The following is a 20,323-nucleotide window of genomic DNA, read 5'->3' as shown; positions in this document are numbered from 1 at the left end:
GGCACCACAGCGCTAGTGACACTGTGTGTGCGTGTTGGCAGGGAGGCTGTGAATGAGGACAGTTCAGCTAGTTCTTTTTGTTTTGACTTTGTTATTACTAAAATATGGACTTGTTGAGGCTGGAACTCATTATTCATATTTACATTGATGGACAAATTTGCTTAAATTTTTCCTATTTTCAAACCCTGTTCAAGGACCAATTAAGTTCGTAAATCAAGGTTTTTCTTATACTTTTTGTACATATTTTCTGCCTCTATAGATCTTGGTGTTATGAAACATATTCATTATTAATTTACTTTATTTATTTTAGCTCAAAATAACTTTCCTTCTTATGCAGTATTTTTGGTTAGGTCAGGGGTCGCCAACCCGCGGCTCCGGAGCCGCATGCTGCTCTTTGATCACTCTGATGCGGCTCAGCAGCTTACTTGCCGACTCCCCCCCCCACGATTTTCCCGGGAGACTTCCGGATTTCAGTGCCTCTCTCCGATTTTCACCCTTACAATTATAATAAGGGCGTGCCATAATGATACAGTATTCGGCGCCCTCTACAATCTGTATTAGCAGCGTGCCAGCCCAGCCTTTTGTTATATAGTATGCATTTTCTGCTTGCACACGTACGTGACAGCAAGGCATACTTGGTCAACAGCCACACAGGTTACACTGACAGTGGCCATATAAAACAACTTTAACACTCTTACTAATAATGCGCCACACTTTGAACCAAAACCAAACAAGGATGACAAACACATTTCGGGAGAACATCTGCACCTTAACACAACATAAACACAACAGAACAAATACCCAGAATCCCATGCAGCCCTGACTCTTCCAGGCTACATTATACACCCCTTCTACCACCAAACCCCGCCCCAACCCCAACCCTGCTCCCTCACACATCAACCCCCCCCCCCTCTGTGCGTCGGTTGAAGTGGGCGGGGTTTGGTAGCGGGGGTGTATAATGTAGCCCGGAAGAGTTAGGGCTGCATGGGATTCTGGGTATTTGTTCTGTTGTGTTTATGTTGTGTTACGGTGCAGATGTTCTCCCGAAATTTGTTTGTCATTCTTATTTGGTGTGGGTTCACAGTGTGGCGCATTATTAGTAAGAGTGTTAAAGTTTTTTTTATACCGCCACCGTCAGTGTAACCTGTGTGGTTGTTGACGAAGTATGCCTTGCTGTCACCTACGTGAGCAAGCAGAAGCCTCATACAACATGTGGCTAATCAGGCACGCTGGTTGTAGTGGGTGCTAAATGCTGTACCATCACTGCACGCATGACGCTGACAAGCGCCATTCATATAAAACCCGCAGGCCGCACTAACATTCAATTTTCGTATTAAGGTGTGGGCCGCGTGTCTGAGACCCTTGGTTTATACATAGCACAAAGCAAAAAAAAAAATTGTATGCAGTGTTATTTCATTTTAAATTTCAAAAAAATGTTGTGGCTCCCATTGTTTTCTTTAATTGGTGAAACTGGTCAAAATGGCTCTTTGACTGGTAAAGGTTGCCGACTCCTGGGTTAGGTCTTGTTATTCTAATGAGGCCTGACAGAAGCCGAAGGTTTATGTCTTAAATAAATCATTATCTTTATGATCAACACATGGTTTGGTATCATTTGACACGTTTGTATACAGTAAGTAGGTTAGATATGATTATTGAACTTGATTAAAATCAAGAGAAGGTTACTAATTCAGTGTTAATACGTGCATGGGCCCGGGCCCGTACCCTTCTGTAGTGGGAAAATTGGGCCCCAAGGTCGGGGGTTTAGCAACCCACGGCTCTTTAGCGCCGCCCTAGTGGTTCCCTGGACCTCTTTCAGAGATGTGTGACAATGGAAAAAGTTTTTGTTTTAATATGGTTTCTGTAGAAGAACAAACATGACACAAACCTTCCTAATTGTTAGAAATCCCACTGCTTATGTTATATATGTTTCACTGATGAGAGTATTTGGCAAGCACCATTTTGTCCTGCGAATATTAGCGATCTTTGAACTCATCGTAGTTTGTTTACATGTACAACTTTTGTTGATGCTGCCACAGAAAGACGTGTTTTATACCACTCCTTCTTTGTCTCGTTTTGTCCACCAAACATTTTATGCTGTGCGTGAATGCACAAAGGTGAGCTTTATTGACTTGTTGGAGTGTTAATCAGGCATATTTGGTCAATCCACGACTGCAAACTAATCGATGCTAACATGCTATTTAGGCTAGCTGTATGTACATATTGCATCATTATGCCTTGTTTGAAGGTATATTTGAGCTGATCTAATTTCCTTTACTTATGTCCTCTGTGAATTTTATTTACATTTGCATGTCTTATGACACATTATCTGCATGCAATATTGGCTGCATTTCTGATAGTTGTTTGTGTGCCATGTTGTTCCAGACCACAGCAAACGTTACCCAGCTTGCAAAGATTGTAATAAATCCATTAGAAGAAGACAGCCTGCCGTTTCCTTAAACTTGGACACACACATCTATACCTTTGGCCATTCTGAGCCAGTCATTTCCGGAAGTTATCTCATCCCGTGAGAAGCCTCCATTTTACTAATGATTTCCAATGTTGCAAAAATGTGGAGAATAAAAATGAAAAATACAACATTTCTGTCAACGAAGATTTGCGTCAGCCTTTGATAGTAGACTAATATAGCTAATATAGACACTTATATCATGTGTTTCCTTCATTATAACGCTTATATAAGGCTTTTAAAGTCATATTGATAGTAGGCTAATATAGCTAATATAGACACTTACATCATGTGTTGCCTTCATTATAACACTTATAAAAGACTTTATTTTTTTGCGGCGCCAGACAGATTTATTTTTTTTAATTTTTGGTCCAATATGGCTCTTTCAACATTTTGGTTTGACGACCCCTGCCCTCGGTCAACAACATTAAGAATCCCTGGGCTAGACTATGATTATCTTTACTGCACTTCCTGTTATTGAGTTCATAAACCTTAAAAGGAATATACTACCCTGGATGCTGTATAGTGGTTTGAGTGTTTTTTTTGTTGTTTTTTTTTTGCAGTGACTGATGTATTATTTAGGAAGCAACGCAAAAATAAAAAAGACTTAGAAGAAGAAGAACTGTTAGAATGTCATGCTGGGACTTACCGCTGTCCACCATGTTCCTGGGTTGTCTAGGCCACAGTTGTCGCTGTACTCCAGGCAGCAGGAGTCCGGCACACGGGAGGCGTTGTAAACTTCAAACCAGTCGGTGTGGTTGGTCACGCCGCAGCAGCGGAACTGCATCATAGACAGACCATGAAGTTAGTTTTTGTTTTCAGAAAAAAAAAAACTTTAAACTGTTCTCCTTTGGGCAATCCAATGGTACTACGGTTTTTGTCGCCTTTGTTTTTAATAATAATGACTAAAAATTCAGCCCAAATTTAGCACCAGTTTTTGGTTATTCTGTCTGCTTTGCCTTGTATTATTTCGTATAATAGGGTGCTCAAACAAAGAATCCCACTATGTTCACACTGCAGGTCAGTTACGATTTCTTTACACATATTTGACATATACACTATACTGCCAAAAGTATTTGGCCATCTGCCTTGACTCAAATATGAACTTGAAATGTCATTCCATTCCTAACCCATAGGGTTCAATATGATGTCGGCCCACCTTTTGCAGCCATCACAGCTTCAACTCTTCTGGGAAGGTGGAGTGTGTTAATAGGAATTTTCCACCATTCTTCCAAAAACGCATTGTTGAGGTCACACACTGATGTTGGTCGAGAAGGCCTGGCTCTCAGTCTCCGTTCTAATTCATCCCAAAGGTGTTCTATTGGGTTCAGGTCAGGACTCTGTGCAGGCCAGTCAAGTTCATCCACACCAGACTCTGTCATCCATGTCTTTATGGACCATGCTTTGTGCACTGGTGCACAGTCATGTTGGAAAAGGAAGGGGCCCGCTCCAAACTGTTCCCACAAGGTTGGGAGCATGGAATTGTCCAACATGTTTTGGTATCCTGGAGCATTCAAAGTTCCTTTCACTGGAACTAAGGGGCCAAACCCAACTCCTGAAAAACAACCCCACACCATAATTCCTCTTCCAATAAATTTCAAATTCGGCACAATGCAGTCCGAAATGTACCGTTCTCCCGGCAACCTCCAAACCCAGACTTATCCATCAGGTACCCAGATGGAAAAGCATGATTCATCACTCCTTAGAACGCGTTTCCACTGCTCTAGAGTCCAGTGGCCACGTGCTTTACACCACTGCATCCCACACTTTGCATTGGACTTGGTGATGTATGGCTTAGATGCAGCTGCTCGGCCATGGAAACGCATTCCATGAAGCTCTCTGCGTACTGTACGTGGGCTAATTGGAAGGTCACATGAAGTTTGGAGCTCTGTCGCAACTGACTGTGCAGAAAGTCGGCGACCTCTATGCACTATGCGCTTCAGCATCCGCTGACACCTCCCTGTCAGTTTATGTGGCCTACCACTTTGTGGCTGAGTTGCTGTTGTTCCCAAACTCTTCTCTTTTCTTATAATGAAGCCCACAGTTGACTTTGGAATATTTAAGAGCGAGGACATTTCACGACTGGATTTGTTGCACAGGTGGTATCCTATGACAGTTCCACGCTGGAAATCACTGAGCTCCTGAGAGCGGCCCATTCTTTCACAAATGTTTGTAGAAACTGTCTCCATGCCTAAGTGCTTGACTTTATACACCTGATTCTGATCATTTGGATGGGTGGCCAAATACTTTTGGCAATATAGTGTAAATCAAATATGGTTTCAATGCAACTGCATTCTGATCGTCCAGGTCATCTGACTACAATTCGGCTTCCTCTGCACTGGCCTTGGCAAGGACATTATGCAAACACCCCAGTGAGACCATTGCAACAAACGATGTACTAAAATCCATTCCCCCTTTCAAGGATATCTGGGACGTTTTGACTTTGTTCCGTGACGCCGAACAGAGTGACTTCAAGGCTTTCTGAAAGACACTAAGACACCCCACTCCCTGTTCAACGCCTTTTTCGCTTCACCCCCCGCGGTATGACGGGGCACGGAGCAGCGCCCCTGGGGGTTGCAGATTTCAGCCCCAGATGTCCCCCATCGTGTGATAACATTCTCCTTCATTTGGCCTATTTTATGTAGATTCACACGTGTACAGTTTTATTATTACACCGATCATGTCTTCTTGTGATAATGTGCAAGTGTCTTTGGGTACCTTTTAAAAGTGCTTTGTAAATAAAATGAATTATTAATATTAAATATACTGACTTATTTTTATTTATTTTTTACAGTGCATTACTGTTTAAAATACGAGCGGTACCGTTTTGTCAATTAATGCAGTGTAAAAATAACAACCGTATATTTTACAGTGCGTTACTGTAAATGGAAAAAAAAAAACGATAAAACTTATTTTTACGGTGCAATCCTTGAAATTTAGCTGCCATTTTTTAAACGTAAAATCAACGGTTGTGGTCTTTTTTTGTGTGTTTGTTTACAGTGCATTACTGTAAAGTCTCAAGTTTTGTGTTTGCTAATATCATCAATCAATCAATCGATGTTTAGTTATATAGCCCTAAATCACAAGTGTCTCAAAGGGCTGCACAAGCCACAACGACATCCTTGGTTCAGATCCCACATCAGGGCAAGGAAAAACTCAACCCAGTGAGATGATAATGAGAAACCTTGGAGAGGACCGCAGATGTGGGTGATTACATACTTTATAAAAAGTTGTGGCAACATTTCAATCAATCAATCAATGTTTATTTATATAGCCCTAAATCACAAGTGTCTCAAAGGGCTGCACAAGCCACAACGACATCCTCGGTTCAGATCCCACATCAGGGCAAGGAAAAACTCAACCCAGTGAGATGATAATGAGAAACCTTGGAGAGGACCGCAGATGTGGGTGACTACAGACTTTATAAAAAGTTGTGGCAACATTTCAATCAATCAATCAATCAATGTTTATTTATACAGCCCTAAATCACAAGTGTCTCAAAGGGCTGCACAAGCCACAACGACATCCTCGGTTCAGATCCCACATCAGGGCAAGGAAAAACTCAACCCAGTGAGATGATAATGAGAAACCTTGGAGAGGACCGCAGATGTGGGTGATTACATACTTTATAAAAAGTTGTGGCAACATTTCAATCAATCAATCAATGTTTATTTATATAGCACTAAATCACAAGTGTCTCAAAGGGCTGCACAAGCCACAACGACATCCTCGGTTCAGATCCCACATCAGGGCAAGGAAAAACTCAACCCAGTGAGATGATAATGAGAAACCTTGGAGAGGACCGCAGATGTGGGTGACTACAGACTTTATAAAAAGTTGTGGCAACATTTCAATCAATCAATCAATGTTTATTTATATAGCCCTAAATCACAAGTGTCTCAAAGGGCTGATTTCCGACACATCGCCTGCTGCAAGGAAACGTTGACGGAAGGACGCGATGTTGCACTTTCAAAATGAACCTGCAACAAGATATAATATCGTAGGTATACTTTTAGTGTGAGACAAATGCGTCTGTCTCCATTACTGTCCACACGTGTCGTCATCAACAGCAGTGCACTCTTAAACGTACACCGAGACTCCACAGGAGTAGAAGCGAGTGAAACGAATCAATCTGCTCCGTTTACCGGGAGTGAACATCTCCAGAGCAAATGACTCGAGCAAAGTCCGCGTAGTTGCCGCAATTGTTTATCGAGTCTAACGGCGCTAGTGCGCGTACGCCGTTGCTGCGTCACTTTAGTTTCCAGGAAGTAAGCAGTGTTGCCTAAAATGCATTAATGAATTTTTCGGTAATTAAAAATTGAAGCGGTATTACTAACCGTCTGGAATTTTACCGCAGTTTATCATTATACCGTTTATCGTTACATCCCTAGAGGCAACACTTTCATGTTTGGACACTACGTACTTATGATGCTTATTAGTGACAGTATACAAAATGTGGATTGTTTTGTTCATGTCTTGATTGTCAAATATGTTGTTGGTAATATACACTGTGACATTTCTACCCAAATAAATGTACAGATTATCATCTGTACATATAACTGGGGTAGGGTTGTACGGTATACCGGTATAGTATAGTACCGCGATACTAAAGAATCATATTCGGTACTATAACGCTTCTAAAAAGTACCGGTCCTGTAACGACTTGGTATCGGATTGATACCCAAATTTGTGGTGTCATCCAAAACTAATGTAAAGCATCCAAACAGAAGAATAAGTGATTATTACATTTTAACAGAAGTGTAGATAGAACATGTTAAAAGAGAAAGTAAGCAGATATTAACAGTAAATGAACAAGTAGATTAATAATTAATTTTCTACCACTTTTGACAAAATAATAGAATGATAAATGACACAATATGTTACTGCATACGTCAGCAGCTATATCAGGAGCCTTTGTTTGTTTACTTACTACTAAAAGACAAGTTGTCTTGTACGTTCACTATTTTATTAAAGGACAAAATTGCAATAAGAAACATAAGTTTAATGTATCGTAAGATTTTTTTTTGCTAAAATAAAGCAATTTTTGTGGTCTCCTTTATTTAGAAAAGTATATAAATACATTTTGGTACCGGTACCGGTACCAACATATTGGTATCGGGACAACACTAGACTGGGGACACATTTTCTAGGGGCACATTAATATGCTGAAATAATATGCATCCACTTTTAACTTTGTGTTTGATTAATGAAATGAGTCCAAATTCACAAGTTTTGTTGCAGATGATACTACATATGTACAGAATAAACCACATTTTGTCAGTACATCAGTTGAGGAAATTGAGTAAATCACATTAAAAACATCCTGTAATTTGATATTATATTATTATTATTCAGTTTATCTTCTGATAGATTCCAAATTAACACCACTGGGAGCATTTTAAAACTCTGCCAAACTCACTCAATTCCGCCTATTTGACTGACATCAGAAAGTATAAATGAAGACACAATAGAATACTATTAACCACAAGTAATTTAAACAAAAACAACATTATGATTTGTACATTTTCAGAACGTGCTTGTTCTATTTTTAAACAAGGCAAATATCTGAAGTTGTCTTTATTTTTAAGTTATCATGCCATGATTTTACCAGTCCGGCCCACTTAAGAATATATTTTCCTCCAATAGAGTTTGACACCCCTGGTTTAGAGCTAGTGATCGACATAATACTAGGAAGTGTTTTACATGTAGATTCAATCATCATTGTTTCCCTTTAAAACAGTTGTTGGGTGTCGAGAAGGGATTCATTGGAAACATTCCTCCGTTTTTTTTTTTTACAATTCAGTCCCGACCTTTTGGAAGGGATTAATGACTACAATCGCGGTACCACTGTCCTTCACCTGACATAAAAGCCCAAACTATGCAAATCCTTTGTGTTGCATACGGCCACTTTTATATTCAGAGCTATTTTCAAAGATAATTTCCCACTTAATTCTTTTGTCTCTTCATCCTCTCTCTTTGTGCTCCCTACAAGATCTGACAAGGCGTCACATTAGCATTACCACACAAATCGGTGTATTTCATTAAAAGCCAGGGATAATGTGGTTGGAAAGCCCACTAAGGAACAGTTCCATACAAACCACAGGTGTCTAACTCAAGGAAGGCCCGGGGGCCAAATCTGGCCCGCCACATTATTTGACGTGGCCCACGAAAGCCTGGAAATGATAAGCGTTATCAAAATGCTTAATCTTTTCTTACTAAATATATTTTTTGTTTCCCTTTTGACATTAAAAATCATGTACTGCATGCAATTGCATATCTTTTAAAAATTCAATATTATCAAAATATTATATTATTCCTAAAATATTTTTTGTTAAAATAAAGATAAATACTGTACTTAAATATCTGCTTGACTTATGATTTCAAAACAAATTATCAATGAAATTGTAGACTGTAAAATTGACAATAGATTTTAAGGTTAAATTCTGCCGACTGTCTTTTTTTTTTTTTTTACCGTAAAACCAACTTTGGTACTGCTTTTTTATGCATACAGTAAGATATTAAAATATTAAAAAACAAACAAAAAAAACATTAAAACAAGATTTTACGGTAAAAAAAATTAACTGCTCTGTTGCTCGAATTTTACCACTAGAAACAGTGGTATTGTTTTCCCATTCCATTCCTTTTTTTTTTTTTTTCATTTTATTTTTATTGACATCCAGCATCAGACATTCCTATCCATTACATCATATTCACATACATCATCATCAACTGTTGTCTGGCCTAAATGTCAAAATATTTTTGTTTATATCCCACCCATAACAATAATAATAATAATAATACATTAATAATAATAGTAATCAGAAATAAAATAAAATATAAACAGATACATATATATATGTATATATACCCACACATACATATATATAAATACATACATACATATATATACATACATACATATACACATATAGGGAGTAATCCCTTTTTTCCCTTTCTTTCTTTGCAATACCATTCCATTCCATTTATAAAAAAATTTTATACACTGTAAAAAAAAACAACACTTTTTTTATTCTAAAATTCTGGTGACTGAGCTGCCAGTTTTTAAAGTAAAATTTTAATATTTTTTTGCAGCTTATGTAAAAAAAAATATTGTTAATGTATTTGATCACATAACTTTCCTCCAGAAGGTCTTATCTTTGTCCATGTGATGACAGATGAAACAAAAATTTAGCTGTTTGGCCACAATACCCAGCAATATGTTCGGAGGAGAAAAGGTGAGGCCTTTAATCCCAGGAACACCACACCTACTGTCAAGCATGGTGGTGGTAGTATTATGCTCTGGGCCTGTTTTGCTGCCAATGGAAATGGTGCTTTACAGAGAGTAAATGGGACAATGAAAAAGGAAAATTACCTTTCAAATTCTTCAGGACAACCTAAAATCATCAGCCCGGAGGTTGGGTCTGTGGCGCAGTTGGGTGTTCCAACAGGACAATGACCCCAAACACACGTCAAAAGTGGTAAAGGAATGGCTAAATCAGGCTAGAATTAAGGTTTTAGAATGGCCTTCACAAAGTCCTGACTTAAACGTGGGGACAATGCTGAAGAAACAAATCCATGACAGAAAACCAACAAGTTTAGCCAATTTTGTCAAGAGGAGTGGTCAAAAACTCAACCAGAAGCTTGCCAGAAGCTTGTTGCAGTGAAACTTGCCAAGGGACATGTAACCAAATATTAACATTGCTCTATGTATACTTTTGACCCAGCAGATTTGGTCACATTTTCAGTAGACCCATAATAAATGGGTCCGAGTCCATGGTTCTCGCCCGGAAAAGGGTGGAGTGCCATCTCCGGGTTGGGGAGGAGACCCTGCCCCAAGTGGAGGAGTTCAAGTACCTCGGAGTCTTGTTCACGAGTGAGGGAAGAGTGGATCGTGAGATCGACAGGCGGATCGGTGCGGCGTCTTCAGTAATGCGGACGCTGTATCGATCCGTTGTGGTGAAGAAGGAGCTGAGCCGGTAGGCAAAGCTCTCAATTTACCGGTCGATCTACGTTCCCATCCTCACCTATGGGTTTGGGTTATGACTGAAAGGACAAGATCACGGGTACAAGCGGCCAAAATGAGTTTCCTCCGCCGGGTGGCGGGGCTCTCCCTTAGAGATAGGGTGAGAAGCTCTGTCATCCGGGGGGAGCTCAAAGTAAAGCCGCTGCTCCTCCACATCGAGAGGAGCCAGATGAGGTGGTTCGGGCATCTGGTCAGGATGGCACCCGATCGCCTCCCTCGGTAGGTGTTTAGGGCACGTCCGACCGGTAGGAGGCCACGGGGAAGACCCAGGACACGTTGGGAAGACTATGTCTCCCGGCTGGCCTGGGAACGCCTCGGGATCTCCCGGGAAGAGCTGGACGAAGTGGCAGGGGAGAGGGAAGTCTGGGCTTCCCTGCTTAGGCTGCTGCCCCCGCGACCCGACCTCGGATAAGCGGAAGAAGATGGATGGATGGATGGATGGAACAAGTATGTGCTCCAATCACTCTATCACAAAAAGTATGAGATGTAGAAATTATTTGAAACTCAAGACAGCCATTACATTATGTTCTTTACAAGTCTATGTAAGCTTTTAACCACGACTGTATATTCGTATATTACTCATCGTTAAAAACGGCCCTCTGAGGGCGACCATAACTGCGATGTGGCCCTCAATGAAAACCAGTTTGACACCCTTTGGTCAAAGCTATCAGAACAATGAGTCTTCACACACGTCCAGTGCTTTGTTCCCCATGAAGTGTGCAGAGACGCTTAACTACTGAGTTGGTTAATATTATTCAAGGAGACATATTGTCTATTCACTGACTCAGCATGTATGAAGGAGGCTTGGTGGGGGCCAACAAGAGCTGTCTTTATAAAAGGGTGATCACACAGTATGATCTGACAAAAAGTAAAGTGCATTGATGCTTGAACACGTACATCGTCATACTGCGCCCGCTGAGGCGCTTTCGCCCGCCACTATCAACCTGCATGCACCAAAGTCGCACATTAACACCCCCCTGCACACACACACACACACACACTGATGCATATTTTATTTACCGCTGTCACCGTGGATGCCTTTCATCATACGCAAACAGGCTAATGCGACGTATCTCCGTGCAGACACAGACCCGAGCTGTCAGCATGTTCTGCACGTTGGCTAATGGAACAGAACTAAAGGTGAAACCCAACCACCAACAAAGAGCCCTAAAGTCTACAATTTGTCATTTGATGTCTCCTGAAGGCATCCACCAGCACACATCCTTTTTTTTTTTTTTTTTTTGGAATCCCAAATCTCAATTGGGCCTTTTTTCAGCGTGAATTTAAAACAAATGTATGGGGAAAGCACATCAAAGTGAGAGCTGGGAACAGAGATTACCTCTCCGACTGTGTGATGCTTTTATCTCTGTCAGCTTTTTACCACAGCATTTTTAAACTTGGGAGGCTTGGAATGCGGCACAGACATTTCAGGTATTTTTCTTTGCTGTCTTTTTTTATTTGATTTTTTTTTATGAAAAGTCGGTAAGTTGCATCAACATGAGTGTAAAGTTCTCAATTCCATTACCTTGAAAATGATGGACCAAATGACTGGTAGAAAGTAAGCCATTAGGGATGGGCAACATGGTCTAAAATCTACATCTACAAACCCCGTTTCCATATGAGTTGGGAAATTGTGTTAGATGTAAATATAAACAGAATACAATGATTTGCAAATCCTTTTCAACCCATATTCAATTGAATGCACTACAAAGACAAGATATTTGATGTTCAAACTCATAAAATTAAATTTTTTTTTGCCAAATAATAATTAACTTAGAATTTCATGGCTGCAACACGTGCCAAAGTAGTTAGGAAAGGGCATGTTCACCACCGTGTTACATGGCCTTTCCTTTTAACAACACTCAGTAAACGTTTGGGAACTGAGGAGACACATTTTGTAAGCTTCTCAGGTGGAATTCTTTCCCATTCTTGCTTGATGTACAGCTTAAGTTGTTCTACAGTCCGGGGGTCTCCGTTGTGGTATTTTAGGCTTCATAATGCGCCACACATTTTCAATGGGAGACAGGTCTGGACTACAGGCAGGCCAGTCTAGTACCCGCACTCTTTTACTATGAAGCCACTTTGATGTAACACGTGGCTTGGCATTCTCTTGCTGAAATAAGCATGGGCGTCCATGGTAACGTTGCTTGGATGGCAACATATGTTGCTCCAAAACCTGTATGTACCTTTCAGCATTAATGGCGCCTTCACAGATGTGTAAGTTACCCATGTCTTGGGCACTAATGCACCCCCATACCATCACAGATGATGGCTTTTCAACTTTGCGCCTACAACAATCCGGATGGTTCTTTTCCTCTTTGGTCCGGAGGACACGACGTCCACAATTTCCAAAAACAATTTGAAATGTGGACTCGTCAGACCACAGAACACTATTCCACTTTGTATCAGTCCATCTTAGATGAGCTCAGGCCCAGCGAAGCCGACGGCGTTTCTGGGTATTGTTGATAAACAGTTTTCGCCTTGCATAGGAGAGTTTTAACTTGCACTTACAGATGTAGCGACCAACTGTAGTTACTGACAGTGGGTTTCTGAAGTGTTCCTGAGCCCATGTGGTGATATCCTTTACACACTGATGTCGCTTGTTGATGCAGTAAAGCCTGAGGGATCGAAAGTCACGGGCTTAGCTGCTTACGTGCAGTGATTTCTCCAGATTCTCTGAACCCTTTGATTATATTACGGACCGTAGATGGTGAAATCCCTAAATTCCTTGCAATAGCTGGTTGAGAAAGGTTTTTCTTAAACTGTTCAACAATTTGCTCACGCATTTGTTGAGAAAGTGGTGACACTCGCCCCATCCTTGTTTGTGAATGACTGAGCATTTCATGGAATCTACTTTTATACCCAATCATGGCACCCACCTGTTCCCAATTTGCCTGTTCACCTGTGGGATGTTCCAAATAACTGTTTGATGAGCATTCCTCAACTTTATCAGTATGTATTGCCACCTTTCCCAACTTCTTTGTCACCTGTTGCTGGCATCAAATTCTAAAGTTAATGATTATTTGCAAAAAAAAAAAAAGTTTATCAGTTTGAACATCAAATATGTGGTCTTTGTAGCATATTCAACTGAATATGGGTTGAAAAGGATTTGCAAATCATTGTATTCCGTTTATATTTACATCTAACACAATTTCCCAATTCATATGGCAACTGGGTTTGTACATCATATTTTCCAGCCTCCCGCAAAAACGATGTACATCAATGCATATCGATTAGGGTTGTAGTATTAGTATAGTACCGCAATACTAATGAATCAAATTCGGTACTATACCCCCTCTGAAAACTATGAATGAACACATGTGGAGTTATGCACTTAACAAAAAAGGTGACATAACTGACATTTTTTTTTATATTCTAGTTCCTTCAAAATAGCCACTCTTTGCTCTGATTACTGTTTTGCACACTCTTGGCATTCTCTCGATGAGTTTCCAGAGGTGAAAAGGTTTTTACTTCACAGGTGTCATAGTTTTGATGCCTTCAGTGACAATCTACAATGTAAATAGTCATGAAAATAAAGACAACGCATTGAAATGAGAAGGTGTGTCCAAACTTTTGGCCAAAGGCGTCGTCATTATTATGCGCGGGACAGTTCACACTGAAGTCGCATCATAACACTATCTGATTGAGTTGTAAGATAAAACTCATAATAATAATGTCTATAATATTGCTGACAGAAAAAAAAAACTTCCATACCGTATGATAAGCAAATCACACTACTGCAGCTTTGCAGTATAGGTGTGCTATTTAATAGCCTTAGTGTTATTTTAGAGTAATGTTTCAGGGGCTCTGAAAACTAGATGCACTGACAGACTCATAGTCAAAAAGATGGAGTTCTATGGGTGGTTTTTAATCTTCACTTTTCTCGTTTTCACCGTAAATGGCAGGTCATTGTGATAGTTCATATCACCCATCCAGGCATGGCCTATGAGCCTTTATTTGGACACCTATGGTCTAAATGTCTTTGTGGGGGGAGGTGAAGTCAGCGCTGCCTGTAGAAGCAAAAGTCACCGCCGCTGTCCAGGGTGCTGAGGACAAGCAGCATCGGGCAGGGGCGGGACATGTGCTGACGGCGAGACACAGCTGGCAGGTGATTAGATTTCACAGGTGGTACGTGTTACTCTAGTCATCTGTTGTCTTTAACAGTAAGCGGCCGGGAGCAGATGAGGAGAGAGGATACGGACGTGACTGAAAAGTCACGTTCTGAGAGAGAAAACTTTGTATAAAACAAATGATCATTAAAAACCTTGTTAAACCTGCACGCTGGGCTCCTGTGCCGTGTCTGACAGTGGGACTGCGAGGAAGCGACTTCCACAGCCTTAAAATACCATTACAGTAATAACAAGAAACTAACAATATTGCTTTTCAACCATTTCGATTCCTTCAGTATGTGTTGTGTCATTCTAATACAGTAACAACAACAAATCTTGCAGGTGCAAACAATTCTGAATCAAAGCAGTTGTGCTCAGACAACAAATCTTTGGGTTGACACCCAGCCCCTGTTTTCCAGGTAAGAGAGTTTCCACCAGAACCTCCTCTGTTTTCAGGTCAACTCTGTAGTGTTGTGCATTATGGTTTACATTGCTATCATCTGTGCAACCTTTCCAAGTTGCCTACTAGCTTTTCCGTGCAACAACACTGTCCTCATGTGTTTAGGCTCTCTCATGTTTACTACAGATGACTAAAGCTTTCTTATACGTACACTTTCAACCATTTGGATGTATTCATTGTTGTGTAATTCTAATACAATGCCAAAACGTTGTAAGCGATAAGATCTTGCGAGTGCACAAAGGAGGTTTGTTGATCCACAAACCTGTTCTTCAAACCTAGTGACGTTACTGGTCTCTCAACGGTTGTTTCGATTTGAACTCATCGGCCACCAATTGAATTGCCCAAATGATGAAAAAAGGGGACCTAAAATAGAACCTTGAGGAACACCACCAGTATACCTAAATAAGTTAAACAATTGACTACTCAGTAGCCTTGTGGTTAGAGTGTCCGCCCTGAGATCGGTAGGTCGTGAGTCATACCAAAGACTATAAAAATGGGACCCATTACCTCCCTGCTTGGCACTCAGCATCAAGGGTTGGAATTGGGGGTTAAAATCACCAAAATGATTCCTGAGCGCGGCCACGGCTGCTGCCCACTGCTCCCCTCACCTCCCATGGGGGTGGAACAAGGGGATGGGTCAAATGCAGAGGGTAATTTCACCACACCTAGTGTGTGTGTGACTATGAGTGGTCCTTTAACTACTGACTGCATCTGAAGCAAACGAGCTACAGCAACACCTTAGTTACATAAATCACATTCCGAAAAAAATTGTAACTGCCAAAAAGCAGGGGACATAAAGGTGTGCCTTACGTCAGTGTTTTTCAACCACTGTGCCGTGAGATACAGTCTGGTGTGCGGTGGGAGATGATCTAATTTCATCTGTTTGGGTTAAAAATATTTTTTGCAAACCAGTAATTATAGTCTGCAAACTCTGTGTTATTGTTGAGTGTCGGTGCTGTCTAGAGCTCGGCAGAGTAACCGTGTAATACTTTTCTGTCTTTAAAATGAGATAAAAAATTGTAAAAATATATTCCAATTGAAAAAAATATATAAAGACAGAACAATAAGATCATATGGACAGCGATAAGTGTTTACATTTTGCTTTATATATATTATTTTACTTATTTTTTGCCTGGTTTTGTATTTGTTTTGTATCATCCCGTGAGGTGTATATTACTTTTTTTGTTTTGTTTTTTTGTTCGGTTTGTACTTCATAAAGTTTTGCACTTGTGTTTCTTTGTTTGTTTTCATTATATTTGGATGTAATTGTTGGTTTATATGATATCCTTTAAGTAAGACTACGTATTATGCTGAAGGGGGCAGGAAAATATAAGATTTTTCTTCATCCTGCTTCTTCTCAGGCATTGGTGTGTAAATGTATAATTCAATAATTGAGGTATAATTGTCTATCGATCAAAGATGCACATCAATGAAGGAGATAAATAAAAATGAAATGAAATGAAAAAAAAATACTCTTCCATATCAGTAGGTGGCAGCCAGTAGCTAATTGCTGTGTAGATGACGGAAACAGCGGGAGGCAGTGTGCAGGTAAAAAGGTATCTAATGATTAAACCAAAAATAAACAAAAGGTGAGTGCTCCTAAGAAAAGGCATTGAAGCTTAGGGAAGGCTATGCAGAACGAAACTAAACCTGAACTGGCTACAAAGTAAACAAAAACAGAATGCTGGACGACAGCAAAGACTTACTGTGGAGCAAAGGCGACGTCCACAAAGTACATCCGAACATGACATGACAATCAACAATGCCCCCACAAAGAAGGATAAACACAACTGAAATATCCTTGATTGCTGAAACAAAGTAGATGCGGGAAATATGGCTCAAAGAAAGACATGAAACTGCTACAGGAAAATACCAAAAAAAGAGAAAAAGCCACTAAAATATGATGATTTCTGCTGGTGGTGTGCCTCCGGATTTTTTCAACGCAAAAAATGTGCCTGGGCTCAAAAAAAGTTGAAAAAAACTGCCTTAAGTTATGTAAATTACAAATTTGAACCCCAATGTTCCTAGTTTGCTAGCAAGGTTGAAATGTCAATGCAAGGATCTGCCACTGTGTTTACAGTGGTCCAAGTTCCTCTATCCAGCATGGGCATTCTTGTGTTTTTTAGGAATTTGCTGCAAAACTGTTTGTCTCCCAAGTTTGAAAGTGAACCTGGGGGCCGGTATGGTGTCATTGGTGTCGGATTTGGCCCCCGGGCCAGCAGTCGACTATCCCTGTCTCACGGTGTGAAGTATAGCATGTTGAGCTATTGTTCGTCCTTAAGTGATACTTGTAAGAAATTTAGTATATTTGTTAAAAGCGGTTTGACACTATGGAGGGACATTAGCCGTTAGCAATAATGCTACAGTACATTGCATTGAGGACGTGTTCATTCACGTTACGCTGGCAAATTGCATTATCACGTTATAACAATAGTCATAAACAACGTTCCCTCTAAGGTGCGCGCCTGCGCAATTGCGCACTGCTCAAGCGTCCTCTGTGCACAGCAAATATATGCCGCGCACCAAATCAAATCCCATCTGAATTCTAAACAAAAATAAACACATTTATTCCGTGTAATTTTGCAATGCAACTCTGAGTGACAGTGACAACAATAATAAGTTACAATAATTGAACTTCGAGGACAGGAATTTTATCGATCACTTTATTGAGCAAAACTGTTTATATTCGGTCATAACCACACCAAAAACATGAGTAAAAAACTTCTATCTTGAAAAACTAGTCATTTTCTGCTGTACAAACAAGGCCAAAACCAACTTGTCATCTGTCACCAACATGCATACCACTAAGCCACTGGTGCGTTTATAGCCACACAAAAAGTGGGACAACTCAAACACCACACAAAGTTACACTATGACTCCTCAGTCATACGTGTGCTTATTCTACTGTCATTTATTATTAATGTTAATGTATTGATATTAATCATGGAATGCTGTTACTAGAGAAAGTTACAGGAATGCACACTTCATCCTAAGCTTACATTTCATTGTGCAACATGAGGATGTTTAAGGGGAACTAAATGTGATCTCTGAAAGGGGTACAAATGATTTCCAGAGCAGGACCCCCACCCAGACATATTGTACAATACTAATCCATAGCTTATGAAAAACAAGATTTATTTTATTTTCATTACAAGTGGGCCAAATCACTAATATTACAAAATAATCTCATGAAAATGACTCCTCTCATTTGAGTGTTAATATAAAAGATTGGTTTGAGACAGGTGTGCTGCTGGTATTGCCACGTGTGATGTTGCTCACATGTGCTCGACTGAATGCTCAGGGAGTTTTTGTGTTTGCTCAGACACATGAACAATTAGAGGGAACATTGGTCATAAAATCTCTATCGTCAGCCAAATTGATATCATTTATTTCATATATGCGAAACCCTGTAGGACATCTGAAAATGTGATGAGGTCTATAAAACTATTTCTATTCCTGCATTTTGCTCCACTAGTGGTCATCGCGTCTTACGTCAGTTTGGACGATCATCCAGGCGTTGGTCAGACCCACGTTGCCCTCAGTGCCAAAAAGCTGTAGGCCCTTCTTCAAATCCCTCTGGGCGTAGTGGTCAATCTGAGGAAAAACAGGGAAAAACATTTTGTTTGTCAAATCATCCAGTTTTGTTCCAGTGAAATGTTCATAATACTCGTATGAAAACAACATACGGCATGTGTACTGTACAGTAGATCGCCCATACAGTATTTATGAGGGTTATGTTCCAATGGTGAAAAACCACAGACATACTGTACCTATAAAAAAAAAAGCCACGACAATAAACCCTAAAATATGCCTCTTATAGTCATTACACACATTTAAACTTGAGATTTTCACACGAAGAAACAATTACAGACATATAGTTTACAGCAGTGGTCACCAGCCATTAAACAAGGCATGTTTTGTAGAAAGGCTTGAATAAAGTGATACAAATGTAAAGACAAAGGTTTGTGTTGTTATTGGTTGTTGGTGTCAACATTTCTTCTTCTCATTGTGCCTTTTTTGCTATTTAGGGACCGCAATGTCCCTTTGGGACAGAGGACCCTATTGTAACTGTAAGGTTTTATTAATATTATACCGGCCGCCTCTTTGAGCTGTAATTTGACCCTTTTAACATAGCTCAAAACTCACCATATTTGACACACACATCAGGACTGGCAAAAATTGCCATCTAATAAAAAAAACAAAAAAAAAACAAAACTCAAAATTGCGCTCTTGCGCCCCCTAGGAAAAAACCCAGACAAAACTGCTTGTAACTTCCGGTAGGAATGTTGTAGGGACATGAAACAAAAATCTCTATGTAGGTCTTACTTAGACCTAGATTTCATACACTAACATCCTTCAGCAAAAATCAACAGAAAGTTGGCAATTGCCCCTTAAAAACAAACGTTTCGTAAAAACAGTCATTTTTGCCTCTTTGAGCTTTAATTTGACCCCCTTAATATGCTTCAAAACTCACCAAACTGGACACACACATCAGGACTGGCAAAAATTGCGATCTAAAAAAAAAACCCAACCCCAAAACTCAAAATTGCGCTCTTGCGCCCCCTAGGAAGAAGACACAGACACAACTGCTCCTAGGAAGAAAACTCAAACAAAACTGCTGGTAACTTCCGGTACAACAAAAACCTCTATGTAGGTCTGACTTAGACCTAGATTTCATACACTTACATTCTTCAGCAAAAATCAACAGGAGGTATGAAATTCCCCCTTCAAAACAAAAGTTTTGTTAAAACCGGTCACCTTTTTTCAAACATTATCTCCTCTGAGCGCGTTTGTCGTGCCGGCTTCAAACTAGCACAGGAGAGAGATTGAACCCTTCTGATTAAAAGTTGACGAAAGAGTTTTAATTACTGCTCCTGTTTTGATTTTATGAGTCTTCAAAGAACTGCTGCGCTGATGCTGCTGCCGTCTCAAGATGGCCGCTTAAAAGCAGGAAGCACCAGCGTGACCACACAATGCAGAGAAGGTAGGTACTGTGCGGGTAAAGATATGTTGACTGGGTAAAGGCAGAAAGCACCAGCGTGACCACACAATGCAGAGAAGGTAGGTACTGTGCGGGTAAAGATATGTTGACTGGGTAAAGGCAGAAAGCACAAGCGTGACCCCACTATGCAGAAAAGGTAGGTAATGTGCGGGTGAAAATAGGTTGAATGGGTGCAGGCAGGAAGTACCAGCGTGACCTTACTATGCAGAGAAGGTTAAATGACATGATTACATAGATATGTTGTATGGGTGAAAGAAAGAAGCAC

At 40.3% G+C, this 20,323-nt stretch overlaps 1 protein-coding gene across 3 annotated transcripts in view; it reads right to left on the bottom strand.

Annotated features, from left to right (window-relative positions):
* Nucleotides 1-20,323, bottom strand: part of tspan4a (tetraspanin 4a) — a 456,166-nt gene that overhangs the window by 45,830 nt on the left and 390,013 nt on the right. For all 3 annotated transcript variants that reach the window (XM_061974854.2, XM_061974853.2, XM_061974852.2), the window contains 2 exons: nt 18,549-18,650; nt 3,114-3,245 (listed from right to left, as the gene is read on the bottom strand). In XM_061974854.2, the coding sequence (XP_061830838.1) occupies nt 3,114-3,245; nt 18,549-18,650 (234 nt within the window). The remainder of the gene's footprint in view (nt 1-3,113; nt 3,246-18,548; nt 18,651-20,323) is intronic.

The sequence above is a fragment of the Nerophis lumbriciformis genome, linkage group LG15 (genome assembly GCF_033978685.3).
Source record: "Nerophis lumbriciformis linkage group LG15, RoL_Nlum_v2.1, whole genome shotgun sequence".
NCBI classification, from domain to species: Eukaryota; Metazoa; Chordata; class Actinopteri; order Syngnathiformes; family Syngnathidae; genus Nerophis; species Nerophis lumbriciformis.
Note: the sequence above shows the minus strand (reverse complement) of the source record. Positions and strands in the feature narration are given on the sequence as shown.